General features: G+C 45.0%; 1 protein-coding gene across 1 annotated transcript; it reads left to right on the forward strand.

Moving 5' to 3' along the window:
* The first annotated feature begins 48 nt into the window (after positions 1 to 48).
* Positions 49 to 18473, forward strand: PER3 (period circadian regulator 3). The gene is given in 10 exon segments (XM_059716190.1): positions 49 to 1153; positions 3458 to 3611; positions 4248 to 7455; positions 7752 to 7977; positions 10012 to 10151; positions 10553 to 10678; positions 11388 to 11515; positions 12271 to 12382; positions 13128 to 13237; positions 15909 to 18473. Coding segments are annotated over 3 exon segments (423 nt in total). The 5' UTR covers positions 49 to 1153; positions 3458 to 3611; positions 4248 to 7287; the 3' UTR covers positions 10041 to 10151; positions 10553 to 10678; positions 11388 to 11515; positions 12271 to 12382; positions 13128 to 13237; positions 15909 to 18473.

Below are 18473 nucleotides of genomic sequence, written 5' to 3' on the forward strand. Positions count from 1 at the left end.
CTGCACTGGGGCTAAATGCTGCTATCCTTCATTTCCCCACGAGTGATGATAAAGCGAGCATCTTCCTGTATTTTCATGAAGTGGGGGAAGACTCCTACTTCAGGTGGCCATCCATGCAGGCAGTATTGTATTTGCTTTCCTGCTTCTGAAGTCTGCCTTTCAGCTCTTGGGTTTGTTTCTATTTTCACTGCAAATCTTGCCATGGAAAACGGCCTGAAGTTCCTGAAGCCAAGCTGGCACGATGTTCCTGGTGTTACAGTGCTCCTGGAGTGTGCTACAGGGGCCCGGACTGGCTGAGGCTCACAGCCCCAACGCCCGAGAGCGAGAGGCTGCCATGCGCCGAGCTCGCTCGGCCCGGGGCCGCTGGTAGCGGTGGCTCCGCGGACACTCGTCTAGGGTTGCTATTCCCTGGGGAGGCCGAGGCCCCGCCGGGCGGCTACCGCAGGCGGCCGCTTTTGTAGGAAAGCCCCGGCACCTGGGCGCCCGGAGGTGACTGGCAGCGCTGAGCGGAAGATAAAGCAGATCCGGGGGGCGGGGCGGCCGGCAGCGCGGGCCAATGGGAGGCAGCGGCGAGGCAGTGACGTTGCCAGGCTGCGTGCAGCAGCCGCCCGGCGGCGCGGGGAGTGCGGAAGCGGGAGCCCAGCCCAACTGTGAACCCTGCGGGCGTCGCGGGGTTGCGCCCTGACTGGGGCGTTCTCGGCCGCCCGTGCCGCCAGCAGCGCTTGTCCGCGTCTCCAGTGGGCGTGGGGCCGGCCGGTGGGTGGGGTTGGGGGCCTGGAAAGCTTCGTCTGCCGCCGGCTCTGTCATCGGCCCCAACCCCGGCCCCTGACTTACCTCGGGCGCCGCCCGTGGGCCCTCGCCGGCCAGGCCGGGTCGTGCCCCGTGCCTACGGTCGGGCGGCGACGGAACCGCTTTGAGCCTCGCGCCGCGCCTCGTGGGAGCCCCCGCCGGTCTGGCTGCAAACGGCTCCTCTGCGGGGCTCAGGCTCCAGACAAGAAGCTCCAGCTGCTGCGCGCTCTCTCTCTCAGCTTGCTGTCACCCCGTGCAAAGGAGTGAGCTGGTGTCAGCAGAAGAGGAAGGTGTCTGAAATAAAGTAGCAGGAGAAGGTTGCTGGGATAAAGAAGTGAATCCAAGGAACCCACAGGGAGTGGAGGTGAGGTGCCTCTAGTAAGGCAGGATGCCTTGGCCTGCTGAGCTGTCCCTTGTTGTGGTGTTTGCTTGTGTCTTTCTATGGTGAAACAAGGAGGTTTGGTTTCTAATGTCTGAGTTAAAGAATCATCTTTCTGAAGTGAAAGTCTCTGGGCTTGTCAGCAAGCCAGGTTATGACATGCAGAGCCCCCCTGCTGCAGCACTTCACCAGCCCGTTATGAACAGAAATCCACTCCAAGGTGCTGGCTTGGATCTAAACAAGAATCAGTTGCCAGCTGTCAGTTGCTGGTATGGTTATCAGTCCTGGTTGCAGGAAGTAGGGTGGCAAAGACTACGGAGGTACACAGATGCACTGCAACAAGTGTACAGGACCCAGCCCCAGGGGCAATGCACTCAATAGACCAAATTCCAACAAGAGTAATTTCCACAACCATGGATCTGAAAGCAGCTCAAGTGGAAGACTCTGGAGACCAAGCACTTCTTGCCAGCACAACAAACTCTATTTTAGATTTCAGGGGTGGGGGAGGGCACTTAAATTTGGAGCCGAGGGCCAACACACAAAAGCAGAAACCTGCTGCAGCTGGAGTACCTGAGATTTGTTTGTTTGTTCCCAGGTTGCCTGAATGGCAAGGTCTGGAGCTTGTAGCTGTCATGTATGTCACCAGGAATACTCTTGTGTGACACTTCATACAAGGTGTGATTTGGATAATTGTTATAGAGCAGTGGTTTTCAATCTGTAGTCCATGGACACTTGGGGGTCTGCAGACTATGTTTAAGGAGCCCGTGAAAGATGACTGATCAACAAAAGTACGTGAACATCCACACTTGCAATTCATAGGGGTCCACACCACCATTTGAAATTTCCAAAGGGGTTCATACCTCTATTTGAAACTTTTTAAGGGTCTGCAAATGAAAAAAGGTTGAAAACAACTGTTACAGGATAGTCCTTGGGGCTAGAGGGCTCAATGATTTTTTCCTTTGAATTTGAATTCACTTTGTTTGCCTGATGCCATCATTTACTCTTTGTAAAATAAGGCACTTTAAAAACCGTTTCTCAGAATATTTAGAAGTGTAGGAGTTTTTTCTTTTTTTTTTAATGTACTTCTTTAAAAACAATTTACTAAAAGTTAAATTGACATGTATAATTGTGTTCATTTTAAATTAATTTACCCAGTAATTTATACAACAGTAGAGCATTGCTAGTAAAGTCCTGGGAACAGGGAAAAGTTAACTACAATAACTATTCATGTAATACCTGGAAAAATAAAATTTATCTGTTTGGAGTTTTGTTGTGCATGTTTAATAACTGAAATAAGAATAAAGCAAAAGAGCAAAAACAAAGAGGTTTGGGTAACTTTGGCAGTACAGCTTGCAGCTGTGTAAGTTAAAGTCCGTATTATGAACAAGTTGTGTGGCTCAAGCTCGGGAACAAATCTAGACATTAGGGGCACTTTTACATGTGCTTGCAGAGGTGGTAGAGGGCTGCACTTTAATTAGAGTGGCTTCTAGAGCCACTCTAATTAAAGCGCTGCATCGTCTCATGTATTAGTGTCCCCGTGCTTCAAAATAGCAGTTGGGCACTCGTTCGAGCTTTAGTTCACGTGCCCCATGGTCATTTTGAAGTGCAGGGATGCTGATACACGAGACATGGGAGGCCGCTGGAGTGTGGTAATTACTACACTTCAGCAGACTGTTAATCAAGTCTGCTTCAGCACACAGTAATTACTTTGTATCGGAGCAGTCTCCGCACTCGTGTACAGGCAAACTAAGCGTACTCTGAGGGTTTAATCTCTGTGAAGTACTTCCTGGCTACCCCATACTGCAAAAATAGAGGGTCCTGGATTCTGATCTTTGATGGTGGGTATTGAGTACCAGTTCACATTCAGGAGTTGTAGAGAACAAGAATAAGAAACTGACATTTCTGCTTACTGTCAGCTGCTTTTATTTTCTTGGCAGCTTGAGTCAACAGACACTCCTTGGCCTGGAGAGTAGAGCTCTCAGTTTGATGTGTAACTGTCAAGCTTTGAAAGCTACCCATAATTAAAGCTGGCTGTTGTGGTGACTGCCCTGATCCTAGTGGGAGGGCAGAAGAGGTGAGGAGATTAAAGGCAAAGGGATCAATTTTGAAAAAGGAAGTCAGTAGTTTAAGCATAAAGTAAAGGAGGCTTTCGGTGGCTGATATGGCATGTTTGAGGGAGAGAAGCTGGAGGACCAGCCCACAAACTGGAAGGTTCAGTTAATAAATTTGAATCAAGAGAAATACCTCTGTGGCAGGGGTTTCCACTAATCAGTATCTCTTACCTTATAGTGAACAACTGGATTGGAGCCATTCTCATAAAACGCTGATGATGACAACAATATGGAAAATAAAAAAAGTACCTTTGAGAAGAGAAACGGAGCAGCGGAAAACCTAGTACTGTCTGCTTTCAACTATGCCTTGCAGTGTGTCCAGCAAGTCCAAGGTATGTGGGGGTATTGGAGGGAAAGGTGCAGAAGTTAGGGAGCTGCCTGTTTGACTGAACATTCTTGGTAACCAGAAATATCAATGTATGCTAGACACAGTAATCTTGGCACTTGCAAAGAGGAATCATTAGCTGTGTTAGTCTAAAGTCAAGTAGAAGGCAGGGCAAGGTGGTGTCTTAGAGACTAAGGCTGCTTACACATATTCAAATAATCTGGAAAAATTCTCCCAGGTTTGTTCTCCTGGTAGAAAAACTTACCCAAAGCCATGTATACAGTGTCACAACCAAATTAAGTAGTGCCCATGTCACAAACAAGTAAAACCATTCAAAACAGTTTTTTTCTGCACTAGGTTAACTAAGAGTTAACAATAATGATAGTAACCGCTTTTTTTTGCTGCGCATGTCAAAAAGTAATTTATAACTGCGACACCAACATGAAATAGAACTTAGCCTTCTGTGCTGTATATAAATCATTGTAATTGGTCGGAATGACAGGGGAGTGTCCGGGAGTGTCCCTATGATAACACCCTAGCAAAGACCGCTAGATAATTGGCGATTTTAATTAAATTTATGATGTGGTGAAAAGCAATTGGCTATTATACAAATAAAACCCGTCTTCACTTCCGTGACGAACAGGAGACCTCTGCGCACACACCTGAAAAACCTCTGAACGTATGCGTGAAAATAACTGACAAATTGATCACTTGTCAGTCTCCCCCCGTCTCGACCTTATCAGATGTAAATCAACGACCTGCCGGCCCGATTTTTTTCTCTGTTTATCTGCCTGACCAACGAACTCTTATGCAGACCGACCTATGACCTATGAACCTTAAGCTGTAACTAACCAAGTATCTCTGACCTCCGCTATTCACCACCTTGACGGCGTGAGTAAATAATCTTGCTTTGCAACCGATAAGCGTCCGCCTAATTAATTCTACTCCAAACATCACAAGTACCTGCCTGACGGCCTTCTAAGGCCCCGGACCCTTAACTGCCCGGGTGGGAGTCAGGGAGAGCTGCTGGCCGGCTGCCCTGGGTCCTGACATACAGATGTTCACATTCTGAAGGCCTGAACTGTGGAGAGTGTGCAGTGCTGACATTGTACAGCAAGGGCTGTGTCCACATCCCAGGGATCTTGATAGACTCCTGTAGTTTGCCTGGTGATACATGGCAGAAGTGCATAGGGCAGCACTGATTGGCTAATCCAGGCTGCCTATCAACAACCTGTGTTTCCCTGCCGCACTGTCAGGATTGTGAAGGAGGCATGGTCTGCTCTGTGCTGGAGCAGCAGAGTCCAGTGAGAGTCGCTGAGGGGGAGGGTGTGTGGGTGGGGCAGAGGGAATGATGGAGGACCGTGTTCTCTTCTGAGAGAAACCGCAGCATGTATAGACATTTATTCTCCCAGGAGAAACTTTCCTAAGACTGATTTAACCCTGGTTGTTCCCAGGTTATTTTTCTTCTGAAATGGCCATTTTTGCTGTGGTAGAAAAAGCCTGAATGTCTGTACACTTGTTTCTTCTGGGAGAGCAGTGACTCTCCCAGGAGAAACTGAAGGTCTATACAAGGCCTAACTAGTTAGTCTCTTAGCTGCTACCTTGCCCTGCCTTGTAACTTGCAGTAAGTGACTTCTTTTGAACTCTAATTAAATAATTGCATTTACTAGAAGTGCACTGATAGAGATTTTGGGGGTCCAATATTAATAGCTGATTTTTAAGGAGGCATGTTGCCTGATGCCCATTCGATTTCCGATACAGCTGTGTGCAGCTGGTAAGTTTGTTGTGGTAAAAGGGAGTGGGGTGGGGAGGGAAGGGGCATGGCGGGGCATATCAAGGCCCCCATGGTGAGGGAGGAGTGGGGCTGGGACCAGTCTGCAAGCACTGTCCAGCTGGAGCAGGCAGGCACGAGACGGAGCTGTGGCTCGTCCGGGATGGGGGGCGGTTCCTGCTGTTGCACACCACTTGTCCAGAAGCTGCTTGTCCGACCCTCGCTCACTCATCCAGTGACTCCTGTCATTTGTCCAGGAGGGCATGGGGGGGCATGTGCCCCTGGATCTGTGTGGGGCAGGCTGGGTGGGCTGCAGCTGTACTCAGGGTGGGTGGCAGCGGTGCTGGGAGGGGGGCTATGGATGGGGCTGCAGCCACCCCAAAATTTGTCATAGACCCCTCCCAGCGCTGCCCCAGCCTGCAGCTGCTGCCCACCCAGCCCACCCCACCCCACCCTGCACAGATCTGGGGGCACACATCCCTCCCCATGCCCTCCTGGATGAGCAGCAGGAGCAGTGGTGGGACCCGCCAGACGAATGGGCGAGTGCTGGATGAATGGCTCCCAGATGAGCTGCACGCAACGGCAGTGTCGGGACCCAGGGCAGCCAGCCAGCAGCTCTCCCTGACTCCCACCCGGGCAGTGGTCGACAGAGGGTCGGTCCGGGGGCCTTAGAAGCCGTCAGGTGGGTATTTGTGATGCTTGGAGTGGAATTAATTAGGCGGATGCTTATCGGTTGCAAAGCAAGATTATTTACTTATGCCGTCAAGGTGGTGAAAGACAGAGGTTAGAGATACTTTGTTAGTTATAGCTTAGAGTTCGTAGGTCGGTCTGCATAAGAGTTCGGTGGTTGGGCAGAAGGTCAGGCCGGCGGGTCGTTGATTTACGTCTGAGATTGGGTCGAGACACGAGGGGGGGGGGGCACTGGCAAGTGATCAAATTGCCAGTTACTCTGACGCCTATGGTCAGAGGTCTCCCAGGTGTGTACGGAGGTCCCCCTTCTTCTTCCTCTTTGCGGAAGTGTATTGGGGTTTTATTTGTGTAATAGCCAATTGCTTTTCGCCACGTCATAAATTTAATTAGAATCGCCAATTATTTAGCGGTCTTCGCTAGGGTGTTATCATAGGGTTACTCCCTGTATTTTCTAACCAATTATAATGATTTATGTACAGCACAGAAGGCTAAGTTTTATTTTATGTTGGTGTCGCAGTTATAAATTTCTTTTTGACACGCGCAGCAAAAAAACCTGTTACTGTCATCTTGTTAGTTAACCCTTAGTTAACCTAGTGTAAAAGAAAACTGCTTTAAATGGTATTACTTGCTTGTGACATGGGCACTACTTAATTGGGTTGTGACAGGCAGGAGTCTCAGCCCCCAGATGAGCCGCAGCTCTGTTCTGCACCTGTCCCACCCATGCTGGGCAGCGCCTACTCCAGCCCCAGCCCCACTCCCTCCCTCACTACTGTGAGGGGCGTTGATCTGCCCCCTCCCCCCTTGTCTTCCACCACAACAGACTTACCAGCTGCACCCAGCTTTCCACGCTGCCGGTCTGTGTTTCTCACTGCCTGCATGCTGCACTGTGGCTGCACGCACACATAGGTATTTATTGGCCACACCAGGCCAATTTTTGACATAGTCAATTCTCTTTATATAGGTGCCGATCCAATACTAAACTGATGTATCGGTGCACCTATAGCTTTTACCTAGACTATCTTCCACCTCCAGCTTTTCAACCAATATCTTCCTTCTAATCAAGATACAATCTGACATTGTTTCCTAGTAGCTTCCTCCATCTTCTAAAATAAAGAGCTGTCCTTAACCCACACCTGGAGCTCAGGCAATCTGTGTCTTTCCATACTGCTTTTCCAAGAGATACTGATGTAAATGGTCAGGTTGTAAGACTGGTTTCCAAAACATGTTTTTCACGGACATGCTTGTGTATTTGTTTTCCCTGGTTTATCAATTAGCAAACAGCAAGTTTTTCCAGGCCCTGTGTGACTGTTGACTATTCCAGATAGATGTGACCATGTAAAGCATTGAGGAGCTGGCAGCAGTCGCATCTGAACACACCCCAAAGAACACAGTAAGGAATTCTGGGCACAATCAGGGAATTGCCTCCCAGTTCCTTTCTCTGTATGGTCCTCTCAGCCCCACTATGGAAGTAAGGTTTGAAATAATTGAGGAATGATGAATATTTGGGATGCATTAGCCATAGTAAGCCTTGAATAAGCATGTACACAGTGAGACACTGCCTCATGAATGAAGATTTAAACACAGCTCTGTAATTTGAGAGCAGATTTCAGAAGTTTTGTCCTGGCCAACAACTTTTTTTTATCTTTGTGGCTCTATTACTGTACTTTGGAGAAGTCTTCCCTTGAGGCCATGTCTCTCTTTTTTTTGCTGGATGCATTTGTGGTGGTGTTTTCCTTGTTTTCTGAGTGGACGGTGCATCTCTCTGAGGAAGCTGCTTCCATTTTGAATTGAAAGAAGAAACACTTGGACTCCTCCCGGTTTGTGGAGCTACTTGCCCCTCAGGACATCAGCGTGTTCTATATGCACACTGACCGGTCCTGTCTCCCACTTTGGACCATGGAAACCCAAGCAGGTGACTAGGCAGTATTCTTCACTGCTTTATATAGAACAGTGATTGCCTTTAAAAACTAATGAAGGGCCTGGCTTTTATGTCCCATTGAGAATGGGAGGCGATATATATGGTTTAAGGTGCTTGTGCAGAAGAATACAGTGTCTCTTCCACATTGCCACCACTTGCACTTAGACATAAGCACTTCATTTGATATCAATGCTGGTTCATCTCTGACCCTTTCTGCAGGCTTGGATTCTTGTACACAGAGATTCCTGGTACTTGAATTCTTATTTGGAAAAAGTCGCTTGGAGATATTTAAGTTCTCTAAGTGCTGTCTCTTCATTCAAAGTGCTATTATTCTTGGAGCAAGAGGGAACTGAATAAAAACAGACGACCAAATTCAGAAATGACTGTGTAAATCTAAATTGGTGTAACTTTGTGCTACAGCTATAAGACCACATATTTAACTTATTGCCCACCTACATGTTAGCCAGTGTAGCCTCACTGGTTCTAAAAAAAAAATGTACAAGCCTAAAATTAGTCTTAGATTGACTATGTAATTTGCTTTCCAAGGAGTCAGGAGAGTAAACAGGAAAAGCAGCAAGCAGAGCTGCTCAGAATGCTCTTCAGATCTGAATAAGAGATGTGCATTTCATTATGACAGCTACAGGACTAATTTTCTTCTAACTATTTTGCCTAGTTTGTTGTATTTTTTTAAACTTTACTTGTAATCTAGCAAATTAGTATGCATTCCTATAAAATTATATTTGTTTTTGCTTTGATCTTAAACTGATTAATATAGTGCCAGGCTCCTAGCATATTAGTAAAGCTTCTAGTTTCTCTTTAGGTGGAAAAAATATATGTTGTGTTGTGAAGATCCACCACACCTTATGCACCCCCTTTTTCAAAATCCCAGATCCACCTATGTCTTTCATTGCAATAAGGATAAAGAGCTAAACAGGTCAGAAAATGTCCTGTACATCTGCCCTATTTAGTGCTAGATGATATATTTGATGTTCATTAATGAAAAGGGCTAGTGGCTATGTATAGGCAGCCTCTCCCCTTAGTCATCGGTGTCATTTATCCATGGGTTTCAGAGCAGTGTGCCTTTGTTGGATTACTTACTTCAAGATTTGATTGGAACATCCATCTTGATGTATTTGCATCCAGAACACCACCCACTTATAGTTGCCATTTATTGGAAGAGTAAGTCCAATTTGCTTGAAAGGACTTGAAGGACATTATAAAATGTTATCTACCGTCATGCTGTTTTTCATGTTGCTGATCTTCAACACAGTCAAGAGTCAGGTGTATTCAAGCATCTGATTTAGGATTAAAATACTTACTAAATTACTAACACTGCACTGAAAAATCCTGAGTATTTGTACTTCTCAGCAGACATGCAAATTCAACTGTGTCCTGATTTCTGTACAGTCCTGAAGTTTGCAGTCCAGCTGCCTTTTGAACAGTTACCTGTTAGACTCTGTACTTAGAATGGAGATTGTCATCCTAGACACCAGCTGTTCCAGCTTTGTGAACCCCTGGAATAGGAAGGTCGTATTACTGTTGGCTGGCACCAAGTCCAAACATAAGTCTGCTATGGAACCCTTCCATGCTGTACATTCAGAAGGGCAAAATCCTTCTCTTCCTTCTGGGAGTGGACTGCAGGCAACAAGGGTACCCGGAGCAGAGCTGTCTGGCAGGTGTGCTCAGCCCAGTTCTCAAAAGTAATTCAGGCTTCGCAAGGAATGATGACATTTTGGCTTTCATTTCACCAAAGTGCATTCCATGTATATAGCATGAAGTCCATTATACCATATTAAGGGATACTTATAAATACCTAGGCAGAGTATCGTGTCAGGTTCGCTAAGAAAAACTAAAGAAGTCAGGGGCGGGGGAGATCATAGTAAGGGGTTATTCTTTGTCTTTGGATCCTCATTTGGGTGGGTGAAGGTTCAATGATGCCAAATCGACTGTTTCTTTATGGAGACATAGCATGTCATCTCTGGGCAGATTAATCCCCCTCGTCAGTTTCTTTTTTAAAACCCCCGGTAGGACCTGAAGTGATGCTTCTGCTGACGTAGCACAGGAGCCTTCTGAATGAAGATGTACGTGCAGTAAAAAGTAAAGAGCTGAGCAGTGTCAAGAAAGAGATCAGAGAACTACAAGGACAAATATACAAACTGCTTCTGCAGGTACAAGGGTGAAGAAATATTGCAGCACTAGCATGAGTCTTGCTGTGTGGCCCTGCTAGGAGGTGTCAGGTATTTTATACAAAAGGACTGCAAGAGGTGTTGGGTCAGAGATGGGCTCCTGAGGCCACACAGAGAGGGGAAAGAACCTCAGGGAGGAGCAGTCTATACTTGATATTTTGGTTAAGTTGTATGTTGGAGACTAAAACTGTCCTTAATGAGACTTGGGTTTGGCATGGAATGCTTCCTATGTGGGTAAAGGTTCCCCAGCTTGCAGCTTTAGGGAATAATCCAGTTTCTCTAATCTCTGCTGATTCTTTTGAACTGTTGTCTTGCCAACTGTCTTGTTCATTCCTTCTTTTTTGCCATGGTTGTAGAAAGAATCAGTTCTGCCTCTCTTACAGCCAGTCCACAGCAATGGCTCTAGTGGTTATGGAAGTCTTGGTAGCAGTGGATCTTACGAACACTATATCAGCATAGCATCTTCCAATGACTCCAATGGAAATTGTATAGAAGAAATATGAGAACCAGTAAGTATGTAACTGATATTACCCAGATACAAGTGGAAGTGCAATAATTACACTGGAATGTTTCATGGCATACAGACACTACACATAGTGAATTATACTGAAGTGAGAAAGTACAGCCATGTAGGTCTCAAGTGTTTGAATTAAATATACTTGGGATTCATCCAACATACAAGAATCTTAAAATTGCCGTAGTAACTATTTACCTGACTGAAGTAAGTAGATAGTTAATATAAAGGTACTTCACAGCAAGTTGAAAACCTCTGCAGTGATGTGACGTCTCTCAGAACTATTGTGTTTGACAGGATGGGGTGGGGGAGGAGGGAAGCCTCTGAACAGAATGACACTTAGGAGGGAAAAATAGCACAAGATAATTGTGCACAAATTATGCACCTGCTATCCCTATCAATATCTGGTTGCAAATTAACATCCTCTGTAGTGTGGGGGGGATAGACTACTTTCCTCAGAAAATCCTTAGCTTGGTTTTACCTTCCATCTCTGAAGACTTGCACCTTTGTAAGAAAATTATTTCAGTTCATCATAGGGAATCAGATTGGTAAAAGTTAGGAAGTACCAAATTTAGGATGACAAACCTTCTCCTGACATACCTTGGAGTAAATCGGATAGAGCTTCCCAAGTATGTTCTTGTGTTGGTTGCTTGCATTTACTCGTGTTTCCTCCATCTGACTGTTTGCATTTTACCATATCCCAGGATGACTCTGTAGCATGTCTGTGCCAACATCAATCAAATAAAGAATTTGGGGCAGCAGTTGTATATTGAGTCCCAGAGCAAATGGCAAAATAGAAAAGACCAGGTCTCAGGTGCTGAACTGCTGGGAGGTGAGTTTATAGAAGGCTGATTCCCATATTTAAGTGGGAACTCCCCAAGAGCTTACAGTCACGATGTGACGTATGTTCTTTGCTGAGTCTGACGGTTTCACTCTTCAGATCTCTTTTAATAGCGCAGTAGAATGTGTTATCGCACACTGTACAGATGAGATAGCATTGGCCAGAGCAGATTGCATAGGGAATGTTGGCACACTTAGATTCTTGGCTCAGTGTGCCACCTTATAAGCTAGTAGAATACTCTTAGCCTTAGTGTTGTGAGGAGCCATAGCCTCTTGTGCCTTAGAGGGGGGATGTTTTGATTTGTAAATTGAGGTGAAAGCAGAAGAAAGTAGGTAAAAGCTACTTTGCAGTTGGCAGCATCTGAAATGCCAATTTATAAACCTAATTTATGCAGAGAAATTTAGTATTGGAGTTTGATTCAGGATGTGAAGGGTATTTCTATTTGCCTGTCTGTTAGTTTTACTTACTTCCCACCCCCTTAAACCTAAAAATGGAAGTGGCTGCTAGTAAATGCAAGAGAGAGAGGACACAATGAGTGAGGTGGAGGTTGCATCTTAAGTTTTAGAGTCTTTTTTGCTTTTAAACAATATGTCTGTTTCTGAAAAATGTTGCATTGGAATGTGAACATAGAAGTAGTGATGTAGTATTGCAGCACTGAAGGTTATAGTATTGCAGGCCACACACCCCATAAAAGCTTATGCGGGGACAGCTTTGAAAGATGTTTTTGACAATTTCTTCTTTTCTAGGCAAGCAGCACACCACTTTCTATATTCTTCAGGCACTAAGAAATAACATCAGTCAACACCAAGCCAGTTCCATCCTATCAGCAGATTAATTGTGTGTGGACAGTATCATCAGGTAGTAAACTGACAGATTTTTTTTTTGTTTTTTAGTTTGGTTTGCTTACTGTTAAGTAGGGGAGGGTAACTGTAACTAAGGAAAAGTACAGTTTGTATCTGAATCACGTGCCTAGATGTTGAATTGCAGGAAGGTGGTTGGAAATGAGCCCTGTTTTGAGACGTGAAGTGTGGCTTCTGTTAATTTAATTGTGCCAAGAACAGTGAGTTTGCATTTGAAGTGTGTCTATAAATTAACTTATGTAAATAGGACCAAGGGACTGGTGTAATAATGCATATGTAACATTGTTTTCCCATCTTAAGATATTCCATCTTATTAATGATATTATGAATACACAGGAAATACCCATCAAAAATGCAAAGGGTCTGCATGCAAATTCAGATTTTTCTCTTATTGAATATGCAGTATCATTCCAACAATGAAATAAAAAATGATTCTGAACTATATCTTTCCTGATCTTCAGGTTGTTTTGGCTTGGCGGGACTGAAGCTAAGAAATCTAAGCTGCCAATTTACCTTTGAGCAAGCACAGCTTCTTACACTTCTTTTCTGTAGTCTGAGAATTTTGCAAAAACTCAAGACTTTTCTTACTTTTAAAATTGAAAACAGAACTATCTTCTATCCCACAGATAGTGTTATACATTCTCCTTCAAAAGAAAACAACTGTAACTGTACAAATTAAAGATGTTAATTTGTGAGAGCTCATCAAGAGCTGGTCATGTAATTGTGATATGCTTATATTACAGATATCTAGAGAGCTGAAGTATTCCAGCATTAAAAAGCATCCTGTGCAAACATATCCTCTTCCTCTTCAAGCAAGCCCAGCAAAGCCAGAGTGAAGTCCAGGCATTGGAAGGTAATAGGAAGTCAACAGGCATTCAAAATGGAAACAGAACAGCATATCTGCTTGTTATGCTACTGCCATAGTTTCCATTATTTCTGTCCTTTGAAACCTGCTGATTTACACTGACAACACACAGCTTCCCTTTTTCGGCTGTGTTTAGAGACCTTACTTAGAGCTGATGTAAACAGCTGGCTTTGTGCTGTTTTGGGGGGTTTTTTGCTGAAAAATGAAACTTGAAAAACTTAAGCTGTTCATCTTGATTATGCTGCCATTTAATAAGCGGTGGTTTGATCCTATACTTTTTCATTTATTTTGAAAATATAATTTGTTTATTTAAAGAGTTTGCGTAAGGAGTGTAAGGGGAAAATGTCATTTTTGTGAACAAAGACAACTAGATGAATTAAGAGACATGGGAACTAATTTTGGGACTTGAGATTTTTTTCTTTAACCATTAGATGCACGTATCTTGCCACCAGTAATTTCCAAGGCTGCATTGTCAGCTGAACCAGGGGAGACTAAAAGAGCAGGCAACAGCAGTTGTGGTCAGAGCTCCACTGACAGACCTGACTTTGACCACCAAGGCTCTGAGTGTGGTGTCTGTTACCAGCCAATGCAGTTACAACAGCACCATTGTGCATGTGCCACATCCTGAATTGGGATGGGGCCCAGCATACAGGGGCCAGGGACACAGTGACTGGAAGGGAAAAATGAAGTTAATTCCTCAAAACCAGGTCCAATTTCAGTGGGCCTAGGCTAGAAGGCCTATCTAGATTAAAGGGGCAGAGGCAGAGGAGGCTGAAGCCCCAACAGAGGGACATCATACCTATAACGTCCACAAGGCATGGAGCGTGGTAAAGGGGGGAAATTTAGAGCCATGCAATTAGCCCTTAAGGCTGCGGGTGCCCTACCGGGCACAGCCGACTACAGAGGCCCAACCAGGGGCCTGGGACCAGTGTGAATGAGGCTTAGCAAAGGTCCGTGGGCAGCCTCCCCATTTATTTACATTACCATCAAGGTGTGACATGCGAAACAGGAAGGTGCCCTAGAGGCAGAGTGAGGCACAGTTGCAGAGCCACCATGGGACGTCACAGCTTGAAACAGCGAAATCGAAAGGAAATGAAAGGCTTCGAAACAGCTTTAAAATGAAACAAGGGCACTCGAAACTTTCAGAGTTTCGAAGCCGGCTTGCTTGCATCTAAACAGAAACTAAGTAGAGGGAGGGGGAAGAAGGAGGAAGGACTGCTCTGATATTGATAGCTAGCTCCTGGCTCAATTCCCCAGCTCTCTGATCATTCCCCCAGCTCTTCCCGGGGAGAACTTGCCCCTGCATCTGTGCACTGGGTTCCAGCAGACTGCCACTGCAGGCTGCTGAAACCCGGCATGCAGATCTGGGGGCCTGTGCTCCCCGGGAAGAGCTGGGGGAATGAACAGAGAGCTGGGTTGGTAGGGCATTGTGCAGTTCTGCACACTGTTGAGCTGCTTTGGCTGTCACCTGGGCCCTGTGCTGCTGGGGGGGGCTCTGCCACATGGCTCTGGTTCCCCCAATGGCAGCTGCTACTGCCAGTGAGTACATGTGGGTTTTTTTTGGTTTTTTTTTTTCCCCCAGAATGCTAGGGCCAGGCAGGGCAGCAATAGTGTTGGAGGGGAGGCCTCAGGAGGCAGGCGGGGGATGGGGCCAGGCAGGGCAGCCATCGGGGGCTCAGGGAAGGAGTCGGGTGGGACAGCCATTGGGGAGGCTTGGGGGGCAGGTAGGGGATTGAGCCAGGTGGGGCAGCCATCAGGGGGGCTCGGGGGAGTGGGCTGGGCTGGTGGGGAGGGGGTCCCCCCACATGTTCCCTTCCCCCACTTCTCCAGTCCCCCAACCCTTTACTTAACAGCATGAGCCTGGGTCCAGTAGGCAGCATGCTTCAGCACTGGGGTGAGGGCCAAACAGAGATGCTCTGGCTGGCTACCAGAACGTCTCTATGGAGAACATTTCTGATCTCTGTGGAGAACATTCCCCCCCTCAGTGTGGGGAACATGTTTTTGTTCCTGCACATGCCTCCTGCAGCCATCTCAAATGGCTTTGAGATGTTGCAGGAGACACATGCAAGCTTGTCTGGACACGCCCACAGAAGGTTTCCTTATCTCCTCTGCCTTGATTTGGAGTCTCTAGCAGTTTGTATCCATAGGGAAAGATTATACATGTTAAATTTTACAATATTCTGTCCATGTGTTAACACCTAAAACCCAACAACTATCATTTCAACCTTGCTTTCCAAACAAAGCAGTCCTTACCTCTTTAGGGTAAAGAATGAATCCTAATCACCCAGATTTGCCATATTCCTGTGATGTTTCCACCTAGCTTTCTGTGAGAATGAAAAGGGGTCCTGTTAGGTTTGTTACAGCATTTTTTCCTACATTATTAACAACACACAGAATTCCTAAACCAAAGTACTTTAGACTTTAATCTGTTTATCTTTGCTGTTCTCTCATTTACAACTGTCACTAAACTACTTAGTTCAGTGTTGTTTTCTAGTCATGTTCAAGTTGTTAAGCGGGGAGGTATTATTATAGCATTTTGTTTGCTGTCATTTCAAGGAAATGTGTGTTTGTTTAAAAAAATTCTGTTACCCTTTAAACACAAGAATTGTGTTTATGCCCTTCTCCTGAAATAAGGATTTCTAAAATCTATTTTTTACAGAAATTAAACTCCGTGGCCATTGATGATGCATAGGTCGTGCACCCCCTGAGGTTGGCTGTGCACCCCCTGGAAGCGCCAGCCACGGAACTGGAAGTGCCGGTGGAAGTGCACTTCTGGTTTCACCGCTGGTGGTACTGGGCTCAGCAGTTGGCCAGTGGGGGACCCCCTCCTCTCCCATCGGCGATCTGGTGCCCTGCCCAGACTCAGGAGGCACCAGTCGCCCATGTCCATGGCCAACTTGAGCAGACAGTATTCTTTAACCTCTTGCAGACTTTACCTGCTCTGCTGATGCCCCTTGGCTTCCTTTTTCCCACTAAAAGTAAAAATCTTCATTTGGATTTTAGTTCATTCATTTTGAATTTTTTCTTTTTGAAAGTATGAGATGCAGGAGGAACTCAGACACTTACTACTTGGTGTACCTGAACTTCAAACACCTATGGATTTAAATGCTTCAGTTTAGGCATCCAAATTCAGACATTTTGGCCGTATTTTATATGTATTTTCTGCTCCAGCATAAACTGTTTAAGATGCTTGCACAGCAGGCATGTGAATTGTGGAAATTGCACTAGCCGTTTGCCAAATCCTGGTATTAAAGGAACTGCTTAAGCTGCTTTAAGCCTGACTGAATTTAAGCTCAGCAGCTTGCTTCTTACTCTTCATTCTTGCTCCTCATATTGGTATTTAATGTTTTCTCCTCTTCTCCAGCTGTTTCCACTTCTTTGAGAGCAGTTCCCACCTCACTGAAAGTACCAATTACAAAGGGATGGGAGGTACTCCATAAGTAACTTGCTGTGAAAAAAGTAATGCATCTGTACAAAGGGGACTTCAGGCAGTCACCCATTTCATTTCCTTGCTCGGCTATTGAGCAAATTTTCCTGTCAATTTTGATCAAATTATTTGGGTTACGTTAGTCACCAGTGTGCACATAAAATAATAGCTTGTATAGTTGCTGCTAATTAGCAAAGCCAAAACAATAATTTGACGCTTCTGAGTCATGATGGCTTGCCTCTTCACTAGTTGGACATGAGGCAGTTAATATACACTTAATACTTGCATGGCTTTTTCACCATAGTTCTTATGGCAGGTCACAAGATGCTTCCGGATAATGACAAGTGGGGTAAGAGAACTGAGGCATAGAGGCAATTTGCCAAGGATGCATCCCTGGAAGAGCCAAGAACGATCCAGTGTCTGGAGTCACAGTGCAGCATGCTATTCCTTGTGCCCTGCTTGTTATAAAGGAGAAAATGCTTGGTATTACTGGGACTCAGATATTTATTGTGGGTTGGAATTTCATATTGATTAAAACATCTCTTTAGCTTTGGGGAGTCTAGTCCTTTTTGTTCTCATGGTGTCTGCCTCTCTGAAACTTTGTCCAACAAGGTTCCTTTGCAAGTCAAATCTTAAATGAACCATACATGAGTACTGTAAATGTGCATGGCATGCCACAGCCATAAAGTTTCTTATTTTGTGAAGCTTGCAGTCAAAGACCCCAATTCTACAGAGACTTAGATTCCTGATCAGTAATCATGCACCTTGGTAGTCATTGGGTGTGTCTACATGTTCATTAATGCATTTTTGGTAACGTGCATTAAATTTAGTACTTCCATTGTGAGGTACTAAAAGAAGGTACATTAGCCTACTTTAATGCACATTAGCGAAAATGCATGGCTTTTTTGTGACCCTTTAATGCACATTAAAATAGGCTAAAGCACATTAAAATGCATGTGTAGACATGCCCATTGTATAGCAAGAAGTGACAGACGGAGTGAGCAATAAGGTATTAAAAAGACAATACCCGAAGACATGTGATTGTGGTATGTAGGGAATTATGATATTTGTTTACTGATGGAGAGTGAAATAATTTTACCCTCAGCTACAGACAGTTGCATTCCCTGAACTAGAGTTAGAAGAAAAATATGCCTGGCTCCCATAGCATCTGCTCAGCCCACTACCGCATGCTGCTTTACTATAGAATTGACCTGCGCTGAAAACATGTATCAGATCTTTCTCTCCATCATTTCCAGGCATGGACATATTTGTGTCAGTTTATCTTAGCTTTGTAGTTGGTCTCACTCAGGCCTTGCGCACATAGTTTTGATCTGAAAGGCAGGCAGATCATGTACAGTAGCCAAGTTCTCTTAGTTCATTGATGTGGCCTGATTTTGCCTGGTGTAGTTAGAACACTACTCAGTGGGTTAGAGCTTTCCCCCAAGGAGTTGCTTTAAAAATAAAAAATAAAAGTGATATTGCTACTGGCTAAAGATGAAAATGTAAAGCCAGTAGTAATGAAGATTTTCCTGTCTGCTGCAGAGGTGTTGGCAAATCAGACATTCAGTGGTTGGAGGTGATAAAACTTTACTATGTACAGAACTGCAGAGTTGTTAGAACAAATCATAACCTTTAAAATACAAATTTTTAAAAATTGTCTTTTTTCACAAATCAACTGAATAATATTGTGCGAGGAATTACTTGAAGAGTGCACTTATAGTGATGGTGGTTTGTAAACTTTCTTACTGCATACGATGTTGGACGGAATTACTTAATAAAGATGGTTGTGTGATTTCA

The sequence above is a fragment of the Alligator mississippiensis genome, chromosome 13 (genome assembly GCF_030867095.1).
Source record: "Alligator mississippiensis isolate rAllMis1 chromosome 13, rAllMis1, whole genome shotgun sequence".
In the NCBI taxonomy this organism is placed as follows: Eukaryota; Metazoa; Chordata; order Crocodylia; family Alligatoridae; genus Alligator; species Alligator mississippiensis.